Genomic DNA, 23,564 nt, shown 5'->3' on the forward strand with positions numbered 1-23,564 from the left:
GGAAAGACAATATTGACAAGCAAGAAAGGGACATTGTAACTTGAGCAATTGCAATGAACACTTGAAAGATCACCTGAAAGTAATCAAGGCACTGCTCGTGTCCGTGAAACCAGGATCTACCTGTTGCTAGACATGGGCTTTAACCAACTCAGCTGCAGAGCCTGATACTGCTACTCCTGGTACAGCAGAATGCTGGAAATAAGCTCCAGATCTGTTGGTGTTTGTGAAAAAAGAGATACTGCCAGATCTGGAACGTATCTGAGAAAATAGAGGTCGTTCACATTTCAGATGCAGACCTTTCACGGGAACGACCGTTTCTCTCTCCCCAGATGCTATGGGATCTCGGATAGATTCATGAAAGAAAATAATTGAATCCCACAGTGGCCCATCGAGACTGCACCGAATTCCCAGTAAACATTTCAAATCCGCCTTTCCCCGACATTGAACAAGCACATCAGAGGGAATCGCACACATCACTCAGTGAAACTCTTCCGCTAATCATTGAGCTGGTTCCATTTACTGTTTTCAGGCACACATCTGGTATAAAAGTAGCCGTGTTCAGGATTTGATTCACACGTATAATTTACTATTCTAAAGTTGGTTATTTTTTAATACTTCATTCATACGGGATATGTGTGTCACTGGCCTGGGAAGCATTTATTGATCAATTTAAATACTTCTCAGTAATTGGCGGTGAACTCATTCTTGAGCCACTGCAGTCCATGTGGTGTATGTGTATATACACTGTTGTTCTGGATAGAGTTCCAGGATTGTGAGCTGGCCACAGCAAAGGCGATATATTTCCAAGTCAGGATGGAGTGGATCTTGCAGGTCGTCGTCGTTGTTGTTGTTCTGCATCTGCTGCCCATGTGCAGCCAGGTGAGAGTTGCCTTGCGTTTCGAAGGTGCCTCGCGACGCAATAACCATTGTCAGGAGTGGGATTTGAACAGACGTCTCCAGAGGAGACTGCGATCTAAACGCAGCGCCTTAGACCGCTCGGCCATCCTGCCTACACTGGAACTAGCGTAAAAACTCTGCACAAATCGATTTGAATTCCATCTTTATTGTTATTACATTTAAAACTCGATGTGTTTTTTCCATTTGTCAATCCCAGCCAGAGGCTCGTATCTGAGTCCCATCCTTCTCCAAGCCGCCGGGGGGTGAGCAGTTTCTCATTGCTGCATTGTTCTGTTCGCCCAAATCAACAAAGACCCAATTCCCGCCCTCCCTGTTCCTTCCATGAAGGTGTTGAGAGGGTCAGGTCTGAGCAACATGATGTATTCAATTGGAGAGTTACATCCTGGTGACATGAATATCTCTCCACAGCTGCTTTCGGAGCTGCAGAACATTTCCAGCATTTCCTGGTTCTGATTTTGTGCCTTCATTACAGGAGGTCATTGTCTGACAACCAAAACCTGTCTCTTTTACGCAGCTCCAGATACAGCTTTTCTGTGATCTTCTCACAGACAAGTTCACTCTTCACTTTCCTACACACACGCTTTAAAATCGGCTGTTTTACACTCAGCACCCTGCGGCATTGTCTTCAATGCTCACCACACCTCCCATCCGCCCATCAGGGTCACAAGGGTACAAGTATTTTTTAAAAAATAAGAATTCACCGGTTCAAAGGGATCACATTGTTTGTGAGGGAATATAGGGGAATAATCCGCACTCACAAGCAGAATGAAAATGAGTTAATCTCTCTCTCACACGCACACTCATATAAACACTCAGACATCCACCGCCACGGCAGATGGTGAAATTCGACATCAATAAAAATGTCTGGAATTCATTACCTTGAATCGATTGTCGTAGAAAAAGAAACAACAACTGATAAACTGATGCTCTTTAGGGAAGGAATTCTTACCTTGTCTGGCCTGTATGTGACTCCCGACCAACAGCAATGCGGTTGACTCTGAGCTGCCCTCAAAGGTGGCCGACCAAGCCACTCAGTTGGAGGGAATTTTGGGGGCGATGTCTTTGTGGTATTATCGCTGGAATATTGATCCCGAAACTCAACTAATTTCTGTCTGGATCCGTGCTCAAATCCCGCCACGGTAGCTGGTGGAATTTGAGTTCAATGCAAAATACCTGCAATCCACCAGGTACACGGTACATACTCTTGCAACTCGGCCAACGTTGTCGACCTGATACGCTGCAAGAAAGGATGTCCCGAGGCATGGTACATTGGGGAAACTATGCAGACGCTGCGACAACGGATGAATGAACGCCGCTCGACAATCACCAGGCAAGACTGTTCTCTTCCTGTTGGGGAGCACTTCAGCGGTCACGGGCATTCGGCCTCTGATATTCGGGTAAGCGTTCTCCAAGGCGGCCTTCGCGACACACGACAGCGCAGAGTCGCTGAGCAGAAACTGATAGCCAAGTTCCGCACACACGAGGACGGCCTCAACCGGGATATTGGGTTCATGTCACACTATTTGTAACTCCCACAGTTGCGTGGACCTGCAGAGTTTCACTGGCTGTCTTGTCTGGAGACAATACACATCTTTTTAGCCTGTCTTGATGCTCTCTCCACTCCCATTGTTTTGTCTCTTAAAGACTTGATTAGTTGTAAGTATTCGCATTCCAACCATTATTCATGTAAATTGAGTCTGTGTCTTTATAAGCTCTGTTTGTGAACAGAATTCCCACTCACCTGAAGAAGGGGCTTAGAGCTTCGAAAGCTTGTGTGGCTTTTGCTACCAAATAAACCTGTTGGACTTTAACCTGGTGTTGTTAAACTTCTTACTGTGTTTACCCCAGTCCAGCGCCGGCATCTCCACATCAGTCAGGAACACCCAGACTGACTGCAAGAGAGAGAGAGGCTGCAATTAGAACCAAACAATGAGGGAGACCCACTGAGAGTAACCAAGCCCTGGCCCCAGACACAGGGCACTGGAAGATCCCAGTATTTCTCACTGGCCTATGCAGTGAGGTTCTCCAACCCGGTGTGGCACTGCGCCCCACACAAGAACAATGGAAGATCCCAGTCTCTGTGCTGATTGGTGTGACGGGGTTTGCAGCGCCGAGACTGGGGAGCTGCAGCGTGACATGTTTACACAGGAAGCCGCCATTCGAAACCCTGAGCTGCGGATTGACAGCCGGGCGGGGCTGGATTCCCGCTGCCAAAACCCTTCCCCCATCCGAAGCCCCACCGCCGGCTCAGGATCTGGGCCCGGGGACTGAAGCCACTGGCCGGACATTTACCGCCGCCCGGTGTCTGATGGGACCAGTGTGTACCCCCGCCCTCTGTCCAATCACAGCCACCGACCTGTGACCGACAGCTGAGAAAACCAATCAGAAATTGAGCCAGTTCTGTTATCCAATAGACGCTCTGCGCTGATTGAGTGATGGCTGCATCATCCAATCAGTGAGCTCAGTCTGTCTGACATGTGCGCGAACAATGGAAATGACCTTTTATTCTTGACCAATAGAGCGAAATGCTTCACGATTGACATCGGCCTGAACCAATCGAAGAACGCCGCTGTAACACATACACCAATCGGAATGCGGCGCTGATGTTCGGTTCCAGCAACGTCACTCCCAGCCCAGCGTCATTGCGTCATACAATTCGATCCGCGGCTAAAACCAATGAGAAATCAGACAGCTGGAGGCGGGTAAAGAATCCTTAAAGCGACACCGCTATTAGAATTACCGTTGTACAACTCTAATTTACTTACGATAGTTGAAGCAACAACAGGATTGGTGAAAGTCAGAGCGTGAGAGAAGTAGAACTCGGGGGAAAGGAAGGAGGAAATAAATGAAGGAAACGCGATAGAAATGAAAGGAGAGGAAAGGAAGATGGAGGCAGTGAGGTTTAGAGAGGGAATTCTGGAGCTGAGTCGCTGAGAATTGAAAGCACAGCCATCACTGGTGGAGTGAATCGATGATGTGGAGATGCTGTTTCTGGGGGTGTTTCCGAGTCGGGAATGGTGGAAATGATCTTTAGTTTTCTGCATGTTGCAAACTAAAGTCTCATCTGCTTCTCAGAAGGAATGCTCAGTGAGCTGGGGCTAAGTTTCTGAGTTAGCACCCACACAAGCTTTACCTGCAGCCTGGAGCTCAATTACTGAAGCGGGATTTTGTCTTTCTCATCAGGACGGTGCAGGCTGAACAGGTGCAGTGTTGCAGTGAGGAAAATGAAAAAGAGAATTGGTGCAATGACACAACCTTATTTGGCTGCAGTTTTTACTGAACGGGGTTTGTGTTGGTTCACTGGGTTAGGATCACTGACTGCATGTATTTGTGGAGTGTTTTAGGTTCATTTATTAACATCGCAAGTAGGCTTACATTAAAACTGCAATGAAGTTACTGTGAAAATTCCCCAGTCGCCACACTCCAGCGCCTGTTCGGATACACTGAGGGAGAATTTAACATGGCCAATGCACCTAACAAGTGCATTTTTCGGACTGTGGGAGGAAAATGGAGCACCTGGAGAACACTCATGCAGAAACAGGGAAATGTGCAGACACTGAACAGATAGTGATCCAAGCCGGGAAGCAAACCCGGGTCACTGGCGCTGTGAGGCAGCAGTGCTAACCACTGTGCAACCATGAGGAGAGGGTGCTGACACATGTCCGTGAGAAGCCAAGTCTGACGATAATAGCGAGAGTCATACAGTACAGAAGAGGCGCTTTGACCCATCACTTCTGCACCAACAAACCTACATTAAATCTACAAGTATTCCTACCTTCCAGCACTTGGCTCGTAGCATTGAAAGTTATGACATTTCAAGTGTTCATCCACATACTTTGTAAAATTAGTGAGTTTTCCCACCTCTACTACCTCTCCAGGCATTGCAATCCAGACTCTGACCATGCTTTGGATGCAATAATGTTTCTCTCAAATCCCCTCTAAACTTTCTGCCCCTCACCTTAAAATTCTGCTTCCTTGGTATCAACCCTGCAACTAGGAGGAACAGCTGCTTCCTATCCACCCTTTCCATAAACCTCATAATCTTATACACCTCAATCAGGTCTCCCCTCAGCCTTCTCTGCTGTAAAGAAAATGACACGAGCCTATATAGTCTCTCTTCCTCGTTCAAATTCTCCATCCCAGTCAACATCCTGGTGAATGGCCTCTGCACCCTCTCCAGTACAATCATATCCTTTCTCCAGTGATTTGACCAGAACTGCACTCAGTGCTCCAACTATGGCCTCACCAAAGTTTTGTACAGCTCCAACATTGTCTTGCTGCTCTTATAATCATACATTAATACTCCATCCCTCATGCTTCATGAATCTTCGCAACTCACAGAGTGAAAGGCTCTTTTATCATCAAAAAATACAATGTACGGCAGCTGGGGCTTTCCCTTGTATTTTCAGGGATCCAGGAATCAGTGGATCATCTAGAGATAGAACGAAAAGAATATTTTCACAGTATTTATTCACATGGTACTAATATCAGGTTCCAGTAGTTATGAGCCGATTGCGTGGCCTTATGGATAAAGTGTCTGACTTTGGTGTTTGTAGTAATGATATCAGAAAATTGCAGGTTTGAGTTCTGTCACGGTCATTTCTGGTGGAGCTTCCTGGGAACCGATCTCCCACATCATATTAAATCCACATTTTCTTCCAAACATTGCAGGGTGCTTTCTCAGAATGTACGTCCTTGTTATATTATTAGCTCAATTCTAAAATAATCTTAGCTCTGAACAATTCCACAATATCTGTTTGATCTGGATAAATTATTGATGTTCCCAACTGGAGCAAAATGCTTTGTATTGATTGGGTGATTGAAATTCTGTGGAGGTAATTCTAATTTCCTCAGGACGAGGTTTAATAATGAGCTGAATGAAGTGTTTTTGTTTACAGGGATGAAAGGTTATGTCACTGGGCTGGTAAACCAGAGGCCCGCACTGATCTTTGGAGGCATGAAGTAAGTCCCACCATGGCAGCTGGTGAAATTTGAATTAACTGATTTGATACACAGAATTATTGATCAAAAACAGAAACAGGAGTAGGCAATTCGGCCGAAATAAGTCTGGACTTGAAACCAAGCCTCAGAAATGGCGGCCTTGAAATTCCTGTTGATTGTTTTCCCACAGAAAACATCTTCACTGAACAACAGAGAACATTTCACACAACGAGAAACACCTTTGCAGAACAGAAAATAAAAATTCTGCTCAAGATGGCTCATATTTACATAACCAGGAATCTGATCAGACCCCATTTGGAATATTGTGAGCAGTTTTGGGCCCCATATCTAAGGAAGGATGTGCTGGCCTTGGAAAGGGTACAGAGGAGGTTCACAAGAATGATCCCTGGAATGAAGAGCTTGTCGTATAAGGAACAGTTGAGGACTCTGGATCTGTATTCCTTCGAGTTTAGAAGAATGAGGGGGCATCTTATTGAAACTTACAGGATACTGCGAGGCCCGGATAGAGTGGGCATGGAGAGGATGTTTCCACTCGTAGGAAAAATTAGAAACAGAGGGCACAACCTCAGGCAAAAGGGACGATTCTTTAAAACAGAGATGAGGATGAATTTATTCAGCCAGAGAGTGGTGAATCTGTGGAACTCTTTGCTGCAGAAGGCTGTGGAGGTCAGGTCATTGCGTGTCTTTAAGACAGAAATAGATAGATTCTTGATTAATAAGGGGATCATGGGTTATGGGGAAAGGGCAGGATAATGAGGATGAGAGAAATATATGATTGAATGGTGGAGCAGACTCAAAGGTCCAAGTGGCATAATTCTGCTCCCATGTCTTATGAATATATTTACACAACAGGGATGAATTTGACACAACCACAGCAAAGATCTGTCAACGGCAGAGTCACAGTTTCACAACAGAGAGAACAGTTACACAGCAGAGAGTGCAGTTACACTTACATGAAATTAATTTTAAAACAAGGTCTATCTTTATGTAACAGAAGATCCCTTTTCAAACATAATCAGTTGTTCCACCTCAGTATCTTGTTGGTTTGTTCGGTACCTTCTCTGTCTATCGCTCTGTGTGTGTCCTGATCATCTCTTACTGCTTCTCTGTGTGTCTTTCTCTGTCTGTTTGATTCGGGCTGATGTTAAGTGTTATTGTCCAGCCAGGGTGCGCTTCCCAACACGTGGGTCTTGTTTGAATACAAATACAATGAATAGTTTCCTCTCACCCGCGCAACAGGAATAGACAGGAAGCGGCAACGTTTCGGGGCAGAGTGGCTGGACCCATAACCCAGAGGTCGATGGATCGAAACCATCATCTGCTATCATGTTCTCACCAACATCAAATCGTAACATTCGGCTGCTGCCCAAAGGTAAATCTGGGTTTTCTCGACAGTAAATTTGTTTCATCATCTTGATTTTCATTAACTGGGAACACAGCGCATATGTCCCAGGTTCACAGGAAGTCGTCTCACAACACCAGGTGAAAGTCCAACAGGTTTATTTGGTAGCATGGGCTTTCGGAGAGTTGCCCTTTCATTAAATGGTTGGACAGCTTATTCAGCCAAAAGCAGGGGATTAATTCCTGTATCGGTTGAGATTGTTCATGAAGGCCCGGCTTCGAAGCCTTGCTCCTCTCTTGATGTGTGAATCATCCAGTTAAATCGCCACAGTCAGCTGTCTCCTTTGATGACCCAGAGAAACATCTGAGTCTGTGGACCTAGCTTTAATTTTGCAAGCAATGAACACCTCACAACTCTGACACATTGTTTCAGATATAAAACTGCAAAAACAAAACTGAGCATGCGAACCGGAAGCATCCCTAAAATATCATTTCTACCATCGTTTTGAAATTTGTCATTTCGGGAACAATCAACTTTACCAAGACACCAATTTTACCCAGACACAAAATCCGACGTAGAAAAGCTTCATGAGCCTGACGTGATTTGAACACGCAACCTTCTGATCTGGAGTCAGACGCGCTACCGTTGCGCCACAAGCTCAGACTACTTGCTGCATTTTACATCCGGGTTATGTTCGGTGAATTCAAAATCAAACTGGGACCAGGGAATGGAACTGTCTCCCTCTTTACTTTCTGTGGTTACACATCGAATGGAAGAGTAGCAGCGAACCGGATTAACAAGAAAGCAGCAACACAGCATTATCATGCGGGAGAAATATGTTCTTTGTTACGGGTGTTAAAACACCCTGGTTTGGTGAGAAGTCAAAAGAGAAAACGCTAGAAAATCTCAGCAGGTCTGGCAGCATCCGCAAGGAGAGAAAAGAGCTGACACTTCGAGCCGTTTGTCAAAGCTTGGTTGCTATTGCGTGATGAGGTGGCCGAGTCGTTAAGGCGATGGACTGCTAATCCATTGTGCTCTGCACGCATGCGTTCGAATCCCATCCTCGTCGGTGATGGTTCGTTCAGTGTTTTGAGGTTCCAAGATGAAGTTTGAACACTCAGGCTTGAGAGATCAGACCAGAACAATTCCATATTCCCATAATTCTCATCCTCTGAGAAACTCGATCTGACAGTCAATTCAAATCAGGGCACCCGCTTTGGACACGAGTTTGCCACCATGTCAACATGTGGTTTCGGAAGCTCCAAAGCAGACGCCAGTGGCAGATTTTGTCTTTCCAGAATCGGCAGGTCAGCCATAAAAATTAGTGCTACATTAGCTGGTTTGGCCATGCTAAATAGCCCCTTAGTGTCAGGGGGATTAGCATGGTAAACATATGGGGTCACGGGGACTCATTCTGGGTGGGATTGTTGTCGGTTTCGGCTTGATGGGCCGAATGTCCTCCAAGTTCGAGGCGGCAGTTTCGCTTCTCTGAGAAGACTGACACACCAGTTCCTAATTTCCTCAAATTTTACCCAGAAAGCTGACTCCGATGAGATTCGGACCCACAACCTTTGAACATTTCACAAGAAAATGACTCGCAGTCTAACATGCTGGTACCCACTGCCGCAAACAGGTCCACAGCAGACGCCATTTCCCTGGCCCTGCACTCAACCCTGGAACACCTAGATAACAAGGCTACCTCTGTCAGACTCCTATTTATTGACTACAGCTCAGCCTTCAACACCATTATTCCCAGGAAACTCATCTCCAAACTCTGTGGCCTGGGCCTCGGCACCTCCCTCTGCGACTGGATCCTGAACTTCCGAACTCACAGACTTACCTCGAATGGACTTACTTTGCATGAAGTTGATCTTTCTCTCCACCCTAGCTATGACTGTAACACTACATTCTGCACTCTCTTGTTTCCTTCTCTATGAATGGTATGCCTTGTCTATATAGTGCACAAGAAACAATACTTTAACAATACTTTTTCACTGTATGTTAACACGTGACAATAATAAATCAAATGAAATCAAATCCAAAATGCCATTCTTTGTGCCACAGAGACATTGCTGCAGCAACTATTCCCCGTTCCCATCTGGCAATTTCTGATGTCGTCGAACAGACAGTTGAAAAGTTCAGCAATTGGGCAGCGATTACATTTCAAAAATACTTTATCATCATTAAAATATTTTGGGACGTCCTATGGTTGTGAAAAGAGCTACAGAAATTCCAGTCGAACTCCGAAAGGACACAGACAGGTTGGTGGAATGGGAGGACATGTGGCAGATGATGAATGAAGTGATTAATTTTGGTGGGAATAACACAAAGCGACAATATAAAATAAAGGATTTAATTCCAAAAGGGGGTGCAAGAACAGCAGGACATATTTGGACATGTGCATATGTCATTGAAGGTGGCAGGACAGTTTTTAAGAGCCGTTAATAAAACATACTGTATCCTCCAGTTTATAACTGAAAACAAGAAGTTTATACAAATTTACGGCAAAGAAAATGCAGATGTGCTGTTAGATATTTTCAGCCTTGCCCCTCGCCTGAGGTGTAGTAATCCTGAGGCTAAATCAACACCATTAAGCTCTCCCTGTTGAGATGGGGAACAGCGGATGGTCATTTGGGATTATGGTAACTTTACCTTTATATCTGTGCCATATTCAGAATATGTTTTGCATTATCTGCTGATTTTCGAGGATTGGGATCTTTCTGATTCTGTTGGTAGAACTGTGCGTGTACAAGCAATTTGTTCTGGCGGTCAGCTCCCGGAACAGTAAACTAGTTTGGAATCCATTCTGTATTTGCAAACTCTGGGATTGTAAACGAGTTGATGGATCTCCTCATTCTGAATCTTCAATGCATTTTTTCAGCGTCGCTGACTGGGCTTGCATTTTTTTAAAAATTAATTCATGGGACATGGGTGCCACTGGCTGACCAGTATTTATTGCCCAACTCTAGTTGCCTGCGGGCAATTGAGAGTCAACCACATTGCTGTGGCTCTGGAATCACATGTCGGCCAGACTGTGTAAAGACGGCAGATTTTGGTCCCTCGAGGACCAGATAGATTAATACAACAATCGACAAAGGTTTCATAGTCATCAGGAGATCCTTAATTCCACATATTTTTTATTGAATTCAAATTCCACTGCCTTGTCAGGATTTGAACCCGGGTCCCCAGAATACGAGCTAAGTTTCAGATTTCAGCGATGATACCACAAGGCAAGGTCTCCAAATTTCCTTTGAACTGAGTGGCTTGGTAGGCCACCTCCGAGGGCCTACAACATTGTTGTGGGTCGGGAGTTGTATGTAAGCTAGTCCAGGTAAGAATTCCTTCCCTGAAGAGCATTAGTGCTTTAGTTGTCTTTTTTTACGAAAGTTGATTCAAGGCCATTAATTCCAGATTTTTTATTGATTTTGAATTTCGCCATCTGTCGTGGTGGGAGATGTGTGAGTGTTGGTCTGTGAGAGCTTGTGTGGGTGTGTGTGTGGGTGTGTGAGAGAGAGAGAGTGATGGAGATTCACTCATTTCCAGTGAATGTGAATTAACCCCTTATATTCATACACGGACACTGTGATCCCCTTGCCCTTGCGAATTCCTAAGAAGTAATTATACCACTGATATCCATTGTCGTAGCGTCTGCATGGTTTCCCCAATGTACCATGCCTCGGGACATCCTTTCCTGCAGCGTAGAATGAACACCGCTCGACAATCACCAGGCAAGACTGTTCTCTTCCTGTGGGGGAGCACTTCAGCAGTCACGGGCATTCAGCCTTCGATCTTCAGGTAAGCGTCCTCCAAGGCGGCCTTCACGACACACGACAGTGCAGAGTCGCTGAGCAGAAACTGATAGCCAAGTTCCGCACACATGAGGACGGCCTAAACCGGGATGTTGGATTTATGTCACATTATCAGTAACCCCCACAGCTTTCCCCCTGATCTTGCAGAATCTTACTAGCTGTTCTGTCTGGAGACAATACACATCTCTTTAACCTGTGTTTAATGTTCCCTCCACCCACATTATCTGTACCTTTAAGACCTGGCTGGCTGTAGAGATTTGCATTCTGATTAGTATTCTGTAACTTGATTTCTGTGTCTCTGTGCACTATTGGAGAACAGATTTTCACTCCATCTGACGAAGGGGCAGCGCTCCGAAAGCTTATGGTATTTGCTACCAAATAAACCTGTTGGACTTTAACCTGGTGTTGTGAGACTTCTTACTGTCCTTTCCCTCTGCCAGACATGATGATTCTTCACTCAGATCTCTGCACAATATGAGAGGAAATCTTTCAGGCTCCTTTTATACAGCCCGCCCCGACCTGACTGGGGAAGGCGGAGTGAGAGAGCAGAGAGGGGAGGAGACAGAGTGAAGAATAAACACAGAGCGGGAGGGAGGAGAGAGCCGGACTGACACACACACACAGAATGGCCCCTGATCTTTCATCTCCACCTCCAGTTTCTGCAACCGCCAATTTCAACTCGTTTATTAACAATGGAAGCGAAACACAGCTCCCCACACAAACCCGTCACAAACAAGTGTTTCCACAAACCCGCAGCTTTGAAATATGGAATCAAAGAGAAAATGCTGCAAATAATCAGCAGCTCCGGCAGCTTTTGTGAAGAGAGAGAGAGACAGAGTTAACGTTTCGGGTCGTGACTTTGTTCTTTTGTGTTTTTAAACCTGGTCCCGTAATAATTGTAAGAAGTTTAACAACACCAGGGTAAAGTCCAACAGGTTTATTTGGTAGCAAAAGCCACACAAGCTTTCGGAGCTCTAAGCTCACCTGAAGAAGGGGCTCAGAGCTCCGAAAGCTTGTGTGGCTTTTGCTACCAAATAAACCTGTTGGACTTTCACCTGGTGTTGTTAAACTTCTTACTGTGTTTACCCCAGTCCAACGCCGGCATCTCCACATCATGCCCCGTAACAATTCCCAGTCAGTCATATTCCGACCTAAACACAGTCGATTCTATAGCAATAATCTTCCTCCGCAACATCCTCACACACATCTGCTTCTCGCTGTTTGCAAACACTTTATTGAAGCTGCTTGGAGCAATCTCCTGTGTTAAAATTAAGGAAGTCAGGATGGCCGAGCGGTCTAAGGCCGCAGTCTCCTCTGGAGGCGTGGGTTCAAATCCCACTCCTGACATCGATGTTTGGCTAAGAATTGCCGTCTCACAGCGCCAGGCACCTGGGTTCGATTCCCGGCTGAGGTCACTGTCTGTGTGGAGTTTGCACATTCTCCCTCGGCTTTCTCCGGTTTCCTCCCGCACACCAAAATGCGTGTTAAGTTGACTGGCCATGCTAAATTGCACCGGAGTGTCGGGGAGTAAATAGGGTCATGGGATCCGGACTGGGTGGGATTGTGGTCGGTGCAGACTCGATGGGACTGCAGGGATTCGGTTAAAAATGAGGCGCGAATGCGGTGTTTGGCCGCCAGTGTTACTGAATCTACCAGACATCTTTATTATGCGAGAAAGTGGCGATTGAGCAAATGAAATTCAGCCTGTTTCGCTTTAGTCTGAATTTGAAATGATCTCTATTGAGAACGAGCCGGGCCGCGGGACAGGAATCATTTTCTTGCGGGATCAGCTCTTTTCTGAGAGATGTGGGTGGCTCTGAGAAGAGCCTTTGGGTTCAGAGGTTTACAATTTGCTCGGGTTGTTTCACTTCTTTCCTGACGCTTTCTTCGCTTTTGCTGCTTTCACTTTGGGTTTGGCCTTCGATTTAGTCACTTTTTTGACAGACTTTCCGCCCGTCACCTTCTTCACAGGAGACTTTTTCTTCAGGGCTGCTTTCTTCACCACCTTTTTTGGAGTTGCCACCTTCTTGCTGCTTGTTTTCTTCACTGTTGATTTCTTCACTGGAGTTTTCTTTGCTGCAGGTTTCTTGGCTGCGGGTTTCTTGGCTGCTGCTTTCTTTGTTGTCACCTTCTTGGCCGCTGTTTTCTTTACTAAAGATTTCTTGGCTGTTGGTTTCTTCACCTTCTTTCCCATTTTCCCCAGGCTTTCCTTCTTAGCGAGCTTGAAGGAGCCGGAGGCGCCCTGTCCCTTTGTCTGCGCCAGAGAGCCTTTCTCCACCATCCTCTTGATAGTTAACCTGATCTGGGAGCCGCGCTTCCCCACATCCACTCCACTGCCAGCCAAAGCTTTCTTTATCGCGGCCAGGGACATCCCCTTGCGATCGCTGCAACCCGCCACAACATTGAGGATCTGCTCGCCTAACTTGGGACCGGCTGCCGCAGGTCGGGGAGCCGCCTTCTTCTTCCTGGGAGACTTCACTTGAGCGGGAGCGGCTGGAGGAGCCGTTTCGGCGGCTGCAGTTTCAGTCATATCCGAGAGTGTGTGGAAAATCTGTGTGAGTCAGAACTGGATCCGACATGAATCCAGTGGTGGCGGCACAGAGCAACTTAAAGGCAGAGAGCGGACGGAGCAGAGACAAGCTGCTGTCAGCTCCCGGCTCCTCCAGCCTCTCTGTGTTTCTCTCTCCTCACAAACTCTCCCCTTGCAATGAAATTCCGCCTCTCCAGAGATCCAGCTCACATCCTTCATGTCTCTGACACACGAATGTTTGCTGTTGAAAAGATTTCACTCGAACTGAGAACTCCATTTTCCACTGAAACCCGTTTTACTGCTGCACTGATCGCGCTCTCACACGCGATAGCTGACATGTTCTCTACTTTTCCACTGAAATCTTGAATTTAGCGAACCATTTGCCTTGAAATCTCACTTTGGGGCTCAGCAGGGGGATTAAGGGAATCTTTGATTGGAAAATTGTTTTATTTTACACAAGAGAGACTCGGAGATCTCATGATCAGAACAGACACACAAACACAGTTGGATTAGTCTGACTCCCCCGTCCCTTTCATCCACTCTTACACAATATTCACACCTACACATTCACAGGACAAAACTTTTACCAACTGTAAGGTCCCAGGACGGAATTTCTGCTCCTTTAAGCCTTTGCTCTGTATACCGGGGGCGTCGTTATAGTTTTTCGCCTCAGTAATTGTTAAACACTCTGAAGCCCTCTCCCCGCAGATTGTCTTTGAATTCATTCATGGAATGTGAGTGTCGCTCTCTGGGTCAGCATTAGTTGCCCATCCCTAATTGCCCTTGGGAAGGTGGTGATGAGCTGCCTTCTGGAACCGCTGCAGTCCATGGGGTGTACGGCCACATCTGTTAACCAGATTCCGCGGCAACAGCCAGTTATATTTTCATAGAATCCCTGCAGTGCAGAAGGAGGCCATTCAGCCCATCGAGTCTGCACCGACCACAATCCTGCCCAGGCCCTATTCCCATAACCCCACATATTTACCCTGCTAATCCCCTGACACTCAAGTTAATTTAGCATGGCCAATCAACCTAACCCGCTCATCTTTGGACTGTGGGAGGAAACTGTTTTTTCAGTTATTATAGCGGTTGCAGACATCATTATGTTTCTTTAGGGTGAAGATACAAATTAACTGCTCTCGGAGTCTCTCAATTTTCCTGTTTTATTTGTTTTTCCTGCCCTGACAGGTAACAGTAAATCACAACCTCAACAACCAGTGACAGCCAGTTAAGTAATCATCCCCCACTCGCTGATAATGGAGTTTCTGACAGTGGCAGACATGTTCTGACCATCCTCCGATTGGGCCCGAAGGTGACCAAATTCACTGTCAGAGCTGGACTTTCAGACTGAGGGGGTGGCAGAGCCAGGTGAGTGATGATGGTGACTGTGCGAACATTTGACCAAGGGTCAGTTCCTGGCCATCACAGTGGTAATTCATTTAATTATCTATCGCAGGTCAGAACAGTTGGTGGGCACTCCTAAAATAAAATTGACTAAAAATTCTCATCATCGCTGTGTTTCCAATGGAAAATCCATATTCAATTTGCTTTCAGCTGAAATGTTGTTTAAATGAAATTAAAGGCCTCAAAACTAATCAATGAGTTCTCAGTCAGAAACAATAGTAAAAAGAAAGGTGGCCTAAACTGTCCAGAACTATGAGACAAGCCAAGTTCAGTTTACAAACTGTGCTATGGACACATCTGGTATCTGATGAAATCAGCAACTCAGGAAGTTCAGTAATTATAACTAATGAAAGTAACGGTTGTTTCAGCAGAGTGAGCGATGGTGGTATAGGGGTGAGCATAACTGCCTTCCAAGCAGATGACCCAGTTTTGATTCCTGGCCAATGCATTGGTCATTTATTTTGAACCTTATCCACGGCCTCTTGTGTTTTAAACTGAGTGGACAAAAACAGGGCGAACGCAACATTTGACAGGAATGAAATAAAATGCAGATACCTTTTTCATTTTTGGTTCGGACATAATTCTTTTTTAATGAAAAATATTGGAAGAGAAAATCAAGTCTCTGACCAAATAAATGAATTTTCAGCCAGACACAATGACTCAAAGTAAAAGTAGAGGAACAAATTTCAGCTCCCACACTGTGTGTTGCGCAATCCTGGTGCCTGATGAAGTTAATATGAACTTTACTGCGGTTGTTTTCATTATTCTGACAAATAAGATCTGCCAAAAGATAAAATACTGGAAAATCTCAGCAGGTCTGACAGCATCTGTAAAGAAAGAAAAGAGCTGACGTTTCGAGTCCAGATGACTCTTTGTCAAAGCTTTGACAACGGGTCGTCTGGACTCGAAACGTCAGCTCTTTTCTCTCCTTACAGATGCTGCCAAACTTGCTGAGATTTTCCAGCATTTTCTCTTTTGGTTTCAGATTCCAGCACCCGCAGTGATTTGCTTTAATTTGTTAAATAAGCAGCTGCTGTGGCCGCGTGGTTAAGGCGTTGGATTTAAAACCCGATGGGGTTTCTCCGTGCAGATTCGAGCCCCGCTGCCGGCGAGTGTGATTGGAAATGTATGCTTTAGACAGCCACAGAGTTGCAAATCATATTTTTTTGGAAAGAATTATTTGGATCTCCAGCATGCTTTCAGCTACATAACAAGAAGGTGAGCTTGGAAAGGACACCTGAGTGTCCTCAGTCTGGCAAGGACAAGATAGGCCGAATGGGTTCCTTCTATGCTGTTACATTTCTCTGGTTCTTTCTAAGGTGACATGAGGAAAATCAAAGCATGAGCAGAATGACAAAGGCATCAACAGGGGCACAAGGACAAAACAAGGTCTCACGTCAGAGGAAGATTTTTATTGATGACACACAGAACATAAGAAATACATTTATTTAATTGAGCTGGATCCTGGAAAATGACACAAACTTCGAACCAATCAGTGTCTATCTGAGAACTGGCAAGAAATATGGCTGACATTGATACGGTTCATGGTGAATTTGTTTCTAGAATAATAGAATCATGCAGTACAGAAGAGGCTCTTCGGCCCATCGAGTCTGCTCTGACATTGAAGAAGCATCTGATCTCCAATCAAATCGTATCCACCACCACTTGACCCATAGGCCTGAATGTTATGATATGCCAATTGCTGACCACATATTTTTAAAGGATGTGAGGCAACTTGCCTCCATCACCTTCCAAGGCAGCGCATTCCCGACCGTCACTACCCTTGGGTGAAAATGTTTTTCCGCACATCCACCCTAAACATCATGCCCCTCACATTGAACCTATGTCCTCTTTTTACTGACCCTTCAACCAAGGGGAACAGCTGCTTCCTATCCACTCTGTCGATGCCCTCATAATTTTGTACACCTCGATCAGGTCCCCCCTCAGTATTCTCTGCTCTCAAGAAAACAATCCAAGCCTACCCAATCTCCCTTCAGAACTTACATGTTCCATCCCAGACAGCATCATGGTGAATTTCCTCTGCACCCCCTCCAGTGCAATCACATCCTTCCTATCTTGTGGCGACCAAAACTGCACACAGTACTCTAGCTGTGGCCCCACCAAAGTTCTATGCAACTCCAACATGACATTTTATTGCAGTCGATGCCCCGATTGTTAAAGACAAGTGCCCCATATGGTTTTTTTTCACCATCCTACTAACATGCCCTTCTACCTTCAGAGATTATGGACAAACACGCCAATGTCCCTATATTCCACAGAACTTCCAAGTGCCATGCCCTTCATTGAATACTTCCTTGCCAAATTATTCCTTCCAAAGTGTGTTACCTCACATCTTTCGGGGTTAAATTCCATCTGCCACTTATCCGCCCGTTTGACTATCCTGTCTACATCTTCTTGCAGACAAAGAAACTCAGCCTCCCTTTCACCACCCAGCCAATCTTTATGCCATCTGCAAAGTCACTCATCCTACCCCGTCATTTATATTAATGATTTGGATGAGAATTTAGGAGGCATGGTTAGTACGTTGGCAAATTACACCAAGATTGGTGGCAGAGTGGACAATGAAGAAGGTTACCTCAGATTGCAGTGGGATCTTGATCAATTGAGTCAATGGGCCAATGAATGGCAGATGGAATTTGATTTAGATAAATGTAAGGTGATGTATTTTGGTGGATTAAACCACGACAAGACCTATTCAGTTCATGGTAAGACGTTGGGGTGAGTTATAAAACAAAAAGATCTCGGGGTACAGGTTCATAGCTCCTTGAAAGTGGAGTCACATGTGGACAGGGTGGTGAAGAAGACATCCGACATGCTTGTTTTCAGTGGTCAGAACATTGAACATGGGAGTTGGGACATCTTGTTGAAATTGTACAAGACATTCGTAAGGCCACGTTTGGAATACTGTGTACAGTTCTGGTCACCCTATTATGGGAAGGAAGGATATTAAACTAGAAAGAGTGCAGAAAAGATTTATTAGGATGCCACCAGGATTTGATGGTTTGAGTTATAAGGAGGGGTTGGAAAGACTGGAACTTTTTTTTCCCCTGGAGCACAGGAGACCTAGAGGTGATATAAAGAGGCCTATATCATAATGAGGAAATAGATAAGGTAGATAGTCAACAGCTTTTTCCCGCAATAAGGGAGTCTAAAACTAGAGAACATAGGTTTACGATGAGAGGGGAGGGATACAAAAGGGTCCAGAAGGGCAATTTATTTCACACAGAGTGGTGTGTGGAACGAGTTGCCAGAGGTAGTAGAGGCGGGTACAATTTTGTCTTTTAGAAAGAATTTAGACAATTACATGGGTGAGCTGGATATAGAGGGATATGGACCAAACACGGGCAATAGGGACGAACTTAATGGAAAAAATTGGGCGGCATGGACATGTTGTGCCGAAGGGCTTTTTTCCATGCTGTGAACCTCCATGACTCGATTTATTGACACAAACAGCAAATCCAAATTATTTTTCCCTGCTGCCATCTCCTGGCTGAACGCAAGTTGTGCAACAAGGTCACGGTTCAATCAAACCTTCAGAGATTGGAGTGAAATAACATCAACATGGTTCTGACCGATTAACATGATTGCAAAACATGATATTAATCAAATTCCATGTCCCAAGGACCTGCTTTCTGATTGGGCGACCCTGCTCACCCCGATCTATCGGAAAGTGTAAAACTCCCAGAACGGGAATGTCGGTTATATAATTCTCTAAGCTGTGATTTGTCTGCCACTTGATTGCTTGTGTATTCGTTCTATAAATAAAGAGGGGGTGACAGAGCCAGGTGGTGTTGTGGTGACTGTGCGAGCATTTGACCAAGGGTCAGTTCCTGACCCAGAGTTTTGACTTATTTAATTGGCTATCTCTGGTCAGAACAGAAGGGGGACACTCCTAAAAAAAATCACCAAATATTCTCATCATCCATGTGTTTCTAACATAAAATCCAGCTTCAATTTCCGTTCAGTGGAAACTTTGTTCAAATGAACTGCAAATCTAATCAGAGTTATCAGTCAGAAACAACAGCAAAAAGGTGGCTCAAACTGTCCAGAGAAACGAGACAAGCGAAGTTCAGGTTTAAAAAATGGGCCAAGGACACACCTGGTGTCTGCGGAAATCAGCAACTCAGGTAGTTTTGTAATTATAACTAATGAAAATAACAACTGCTTACGCAGAGTGAGCGATGGTGGGAGAGTGGTGAGCATAGCTGCCTTGACCCGGCTTCGATTCCCGGCCATCGCATTGGTAATGTATATTGGACATTATCGGCGCCCTCTTGTGGTTTACACGCACCATTTGACTGAAATGAAGTGGGCTTTATTTTTCGGATGCAGAATTCGGGTTCAATTTGATTTTAATGAAAGGTTATTGAAAAAGAATAACAAGTCTCTGAACTAGTGAATGAGTTCTGGATCAGAGACAAAGATACAAATTAAAAGGAGACGAACAAATTTCAACTCACAGGCTGTGCTCTGCATCATTCCGGTGCCTGATAAAGGTCTGTGAATGTTGCTAAGGCGGTTACATCACAATAGCAAATAAGCAGCTGCGATGGCCGAGTGGTTAAGGCGTTGGACTTGAAATCCAATGGGGTTTCCCCGCGCAGGTTCGAACCCTGCTCGCAGCGCGTGCGATTTGAAATATTAACTCTACTGCTTCAGGGCAGCCACTGGCTCAAAGAAGGTTTGCAATGTTTTGGCATATCGTATTTGGATCTCCATCGTGCATTCAGCTGCATGGCTCCGGGCTGGGTGCAGGAAGATGGGCTTGGAAAGGACACCTGGGTGTCCTTATTATTTTGTAAATTGAATTTGTGTCTTTATATGCCCTGTTGTGAATAGAACTCCCACTCACCTGATGAAGGAGCAGCAAGCTTTGTTACCAAATAAACCTGTTGGACTTTCACCTGGTGTTGTGAGATTTCTTGCTGTGTCCTTGGACTGGCATGGCAGGATAGGTTCAATGGCTTCCTTCTGTGCTGTTATTTTTCTATAATTCTTCCTGTGGTTCGATGAGAAAATTCATAACATGAACATTTTCTTTTAAAAGCAGTATCAAGGCACAAAGGCAAAATACGGTCTCATGTCAGAGGAAGATTCTTGTGCAATGGCATAAGAATGCACACAGAGCATAAAAATACATTTCATTACAATACATTGAATGAATATTTCAAAATGCTGCTTCGATGATATCACATCATGTTCATTCAAACACATTGCAACAAGCTGGTCATTACTGGGCGTTCTGTATTCCTCGTTATGACAGTTTGGGAATGGAAGGAGCAGGTTCACATCTGCACATTGACAGGATCAAACTGTCTCAGATTGACAGCTCCCAGGACAGGCTTTCCTCTCCTCTCGCTCTGTGCTGTGGATTCTCAGGGATTAGTTGGAGTTTCCCAGCTCAGTAACTGTAAAAGCCTCTGAGGCCGGCGATGCTCACAGTGTCTGCTCCCCAGATTCAGGGGGCTGCAGCCAATCAGAGCTGTGCCTGATTTAACCCAGAACTGGTTGAAATGATGATATTGTTCACAAGCTGAATTCTATTTGATCAGATGAAGATACAGATTGTGTGCACTCAGTCACTAAACAACAATATCCCGCCTTCTTATAGAGTGGATGAGAGTGGGTGGAGGGAGAGACAGAGACAGAGTGAGTTAGGGTGGTGAGACACAGACGGCCAGACAATGTCTCAGTGACAGAAATCCTTGTAAATTCCAGCTTTAGCCAGAAAGATTCTCTTGGAGAAACAGAAGCTGCAGTATGTGGAAGAGACACGTTATTAATCCCACACTCAGGAACAGTGCTGCCTTTTGACAGAAGAGATGGGGAGAGGCAAAATAAACTGAATGGTCCAGTTCAAAACTGTGTGCAGGCTCAGAGGGAGTAGGTTCAGGAAGATATTTGAAAGTGAGACAGTTCAGGACAGTCGCTTGCAAAGTGGATGGGATCCTTGGCTTCACAAATGGAAGCACTGAGTATCCATTGGATCCCGCATAATCCACAGTGTAAAAGGAGGCCATTTGCCCATTGCATCTGCACTGACTCTCTGGAAGAACATCTTTCTAACCCTCTTACTCGACACATCTTGGGTCACTAAGGGGCAATATACAATGTCTAATCCATTTATTCTGCACATCTTTAGTCTATGGGAGGAAACTGGAGCACCTGGGGAAACCCATGCAGATCCAGGGAGAATGTGCAAATTCCACACAGACAGTCAGCCATGGAGGAATTGAGCATGGGTCTCTGGCGCTGTGAAGCAGCAGCGCTAACCAGTGCCACTCTGCTGGTGTAACTTTAACAATCCAATTCCTTTCTGAATGCCTCACTTGAAGCTGCATCACCACATTGTCAGACAATGCATCCCAGAGCTGAACTACTCGCTGCGGGAAAGGGTTTTCTCATTATGCTTCAATCACTAATGAAGGGTCAGTAAATTGGTCCACGGGGGTGAAAGGGTTTCGTATGATGTGACCCTTCGTAAACTGGGTCTGTATTCTCTGTGATTCACAAGCATGAGAGGCAAAACATTAAAACATACAAGATTCTGAAGGGGTTTGATTTTGTGGACATTGGGAGATTGCGTAAGCTGGCTCAGTGTAAGGATCAGATCATTTCGGACTGACATGAGAATAAATTTCTGCACTCATTGGGTTGTGATCCTTTGACATGCTCCATTGTTGAATACCCTAGTGGTGTCACAGTGGTTAGCATTGCTGCCTCAAAGCACCAGGGAACCGGGTTCAATTCCACCTTGGGTGATTGCCTGTATGATGTTTGCACATCCTCCCCATGTTTGCAATTCATCCCATTCTCCAAAGTTTAGATGGATTGACCATGCTAAACTGCCTGTTAGTGTACCAAATATATTGGTTCGGGGGATTAGCAGAATATGTGGGGTTACCGGGATAGGGTCTGGGTGGGATGCTCTGTCAGAGAGTCAGTGCAGATTCAATGGATCAAATGGCCTCCATCTACACTGCAGGTTATGACAGTCTATGACAATTAAGGCTGAGATAGACAAATTTTGGTTTCTCAGGGAATCAAGGGAGTGAGCAGTAAAGTGGAGTTCAATCCCAAGATCTGAAACTCCATAAGCAGCTGGTATGCCCACATCTGGAGTCTGCATCCACAGTTTGGAACCCACACTTTCAAAAAGATATACAGCTGATAGAAAGAGTGCAAAGCTGTGTAACCAGGAAAATGGAAGGCATGAGGGGAATACTTAGTGAGGGATTAAGAATTATTGGATTGCAACCTTTCAAGAGGTTGATTTATGGTTTAGTTCAAATTTATAAATTGATACATGACCTTATTACCCAAGCTTGAAAAGTTCTTTATTCGGAGTTACCATATTTTTGGTGATCGTCAGTATCAACTACAGAAATTTGATTCACATCTTAATAGTCACAGTTTGTTTTCTCCCCAATAGAACTGCTGATATTTCAAATGATTTTGTTAGGAATGCAGAAAATGTAGTGACTTTTTAGAATACTTGTCAGAAATATAGTGTCATTTCTATCTATGTATTGTCTGATGATGTTGCTGTTCTTGTTTTATTACTGTGCCTATGTGCTTTGCACTGTATGGCAATAAAGACACATAAACCATAATTGTTTTGAATGGTTTAACATTATTGATGAGCCACATAGTAAATGTCTGCCCTATATTTCCTGTGTTCTTGTGACTGGACAAGCCACAAGCATGGATACTGAGGGGAAAAAAAAGGGTGGAAATTGCAGAGGCAATGGTTAAAAGTTTTCTATCCGAGCTAGTTATATGAGTGGTGCCAGAGGACTGGAGAATTGCAAATGGTAAATACACTTCTTCAGAAAAGGCTGTGAGGATAAGCCAACTAAAGTCCAATCAGTTTAACCTCAGCAACGTGAAATATTCTCCAAACACTGGAGATTAAATGAACACTGACTTGTGCTGATGTACATTAAGGAAAACACATACATAATGATTAAAGGGGAATCATATTTTACTTGCTTAAGATTTTAATGAGGGTAACAGAAAAGGTTGATGAGGGGAATGTGGTAAATGTGAACATGGACTGCCAAAAAGCATTTTATAAATAAAGGGGCACACAGCAAACTTGTGGTAACATTTGGAGCTGATAGAATAAAAGGGACAGCAGCAACATGGATAGGAATCTGACAGAGTGACAGGAAACACAGCAGTGGGAAATGTTTTTATTTGGAATGGAGGTCGGTTAAAGTGGGATTCCAGGAGGGTTAGTGTTAGGAATCCTGCTCTTCCTGATACATATTAGAGACATCGGCAATGCTGCACAGAGCACACATTCAAAATTGTGGGAATTACACAATACGTGACAGCATTGTGAACTGTGAGGGGGTAGTGTTGAAGCTCAAAGTTACTTCGACAGCTTGTGGATTAGTGAGACAAGACCAATTTAAAGCAGAGAAGTGTGAAATGATTTATTTCAGTGGGAAGTAAAGGGAGAGACAATATGAAAAAAATGATACAATTGTAAAGGCATGCAGGAATAAGGGACTTGTGATTAAATGTGACACTAATAATTGCTGTTTGGGTGACAGGTTGAGAGTGTGGCTAC

General features: G+C 44.8%; 1 protein-coding gene and 3 non-coding genes across 4 annotated transcripts; 2 read left to right on the plus strand and 2 right to left on the minus strand.

Moving 5' to 3' along the window:
- Window positions 1-7,810: 7,810 nt before the first annotated feature.
- trnaw-cca (transfer RNA tryptophan (anticodon CCA)) lies at window positions 7,811-7,882 on the minus strand. Its single transcript has one exon. It is a non-coding gene; the product is annotated as a tRNA-Trp (tRNA).
- Window positions 7,883-8,209: 327 nt separating this feature from the next.
- Window positions 8,210-8,291, plus strand: trnas-gcu (transfer RNA serine (anticodon GCU)). Its single transcript has one exon. It is a non-coding gene; the product is annotated as a tRNA-Ser (tRNA).
- Window positions 8,292-12,895: 4,604 nt separating this feature from the next.
- On the minus strand, window positions 12,896-13,561 carry LOC144482183 (histone H1-like). Its single transcript, XM_078201387.1, has one exon. It carries the CDS (start codon window positions 13,559-13,561, stop codon window positions 12,896-12,898), a length of 666 nt encoding a protein of 221 aa, XP_078057513.1.
- A 5,968-nt stretch (window positions 13,562-19,529) lies between these two features.
- Window positions 19,530-19,611, plus strand: trnas-uga (transfer RNA serine (anticodon UGA)). The gene has a single exon. It is a non-coding gene; the product is annotated as a tRNA-Ser (tRNA).
- Window positions 19,612-23,564: the final 3,953 nt, after the last annotated feature.

This window comes from Mustelus asterias, unplaced genomic scaffold (genome assembly GCF_964213995.1).
Source record: "Mustelus asterias unplaced genomic scaffold, sMusAst1.hap1.1 HAP1_SCAFFOLD_35, whole genome shotgun sequence".
Lineage (NCBI taxonomy): Eukaryota > Metazoa > Chordata > Chondrichthyes > Carcharhiniformes > Triakidae > Mustelus > Mustelus asterias.

Coding starts and splice junctions, on each gene's coding strand:
- LOC144482183 (XM_078201387.1), bottom strand. CDS start 13,561: ATGACTGAAACTGCAGCCGCCGAAACGGCTCCTCCAGCCGCTCCCGCT.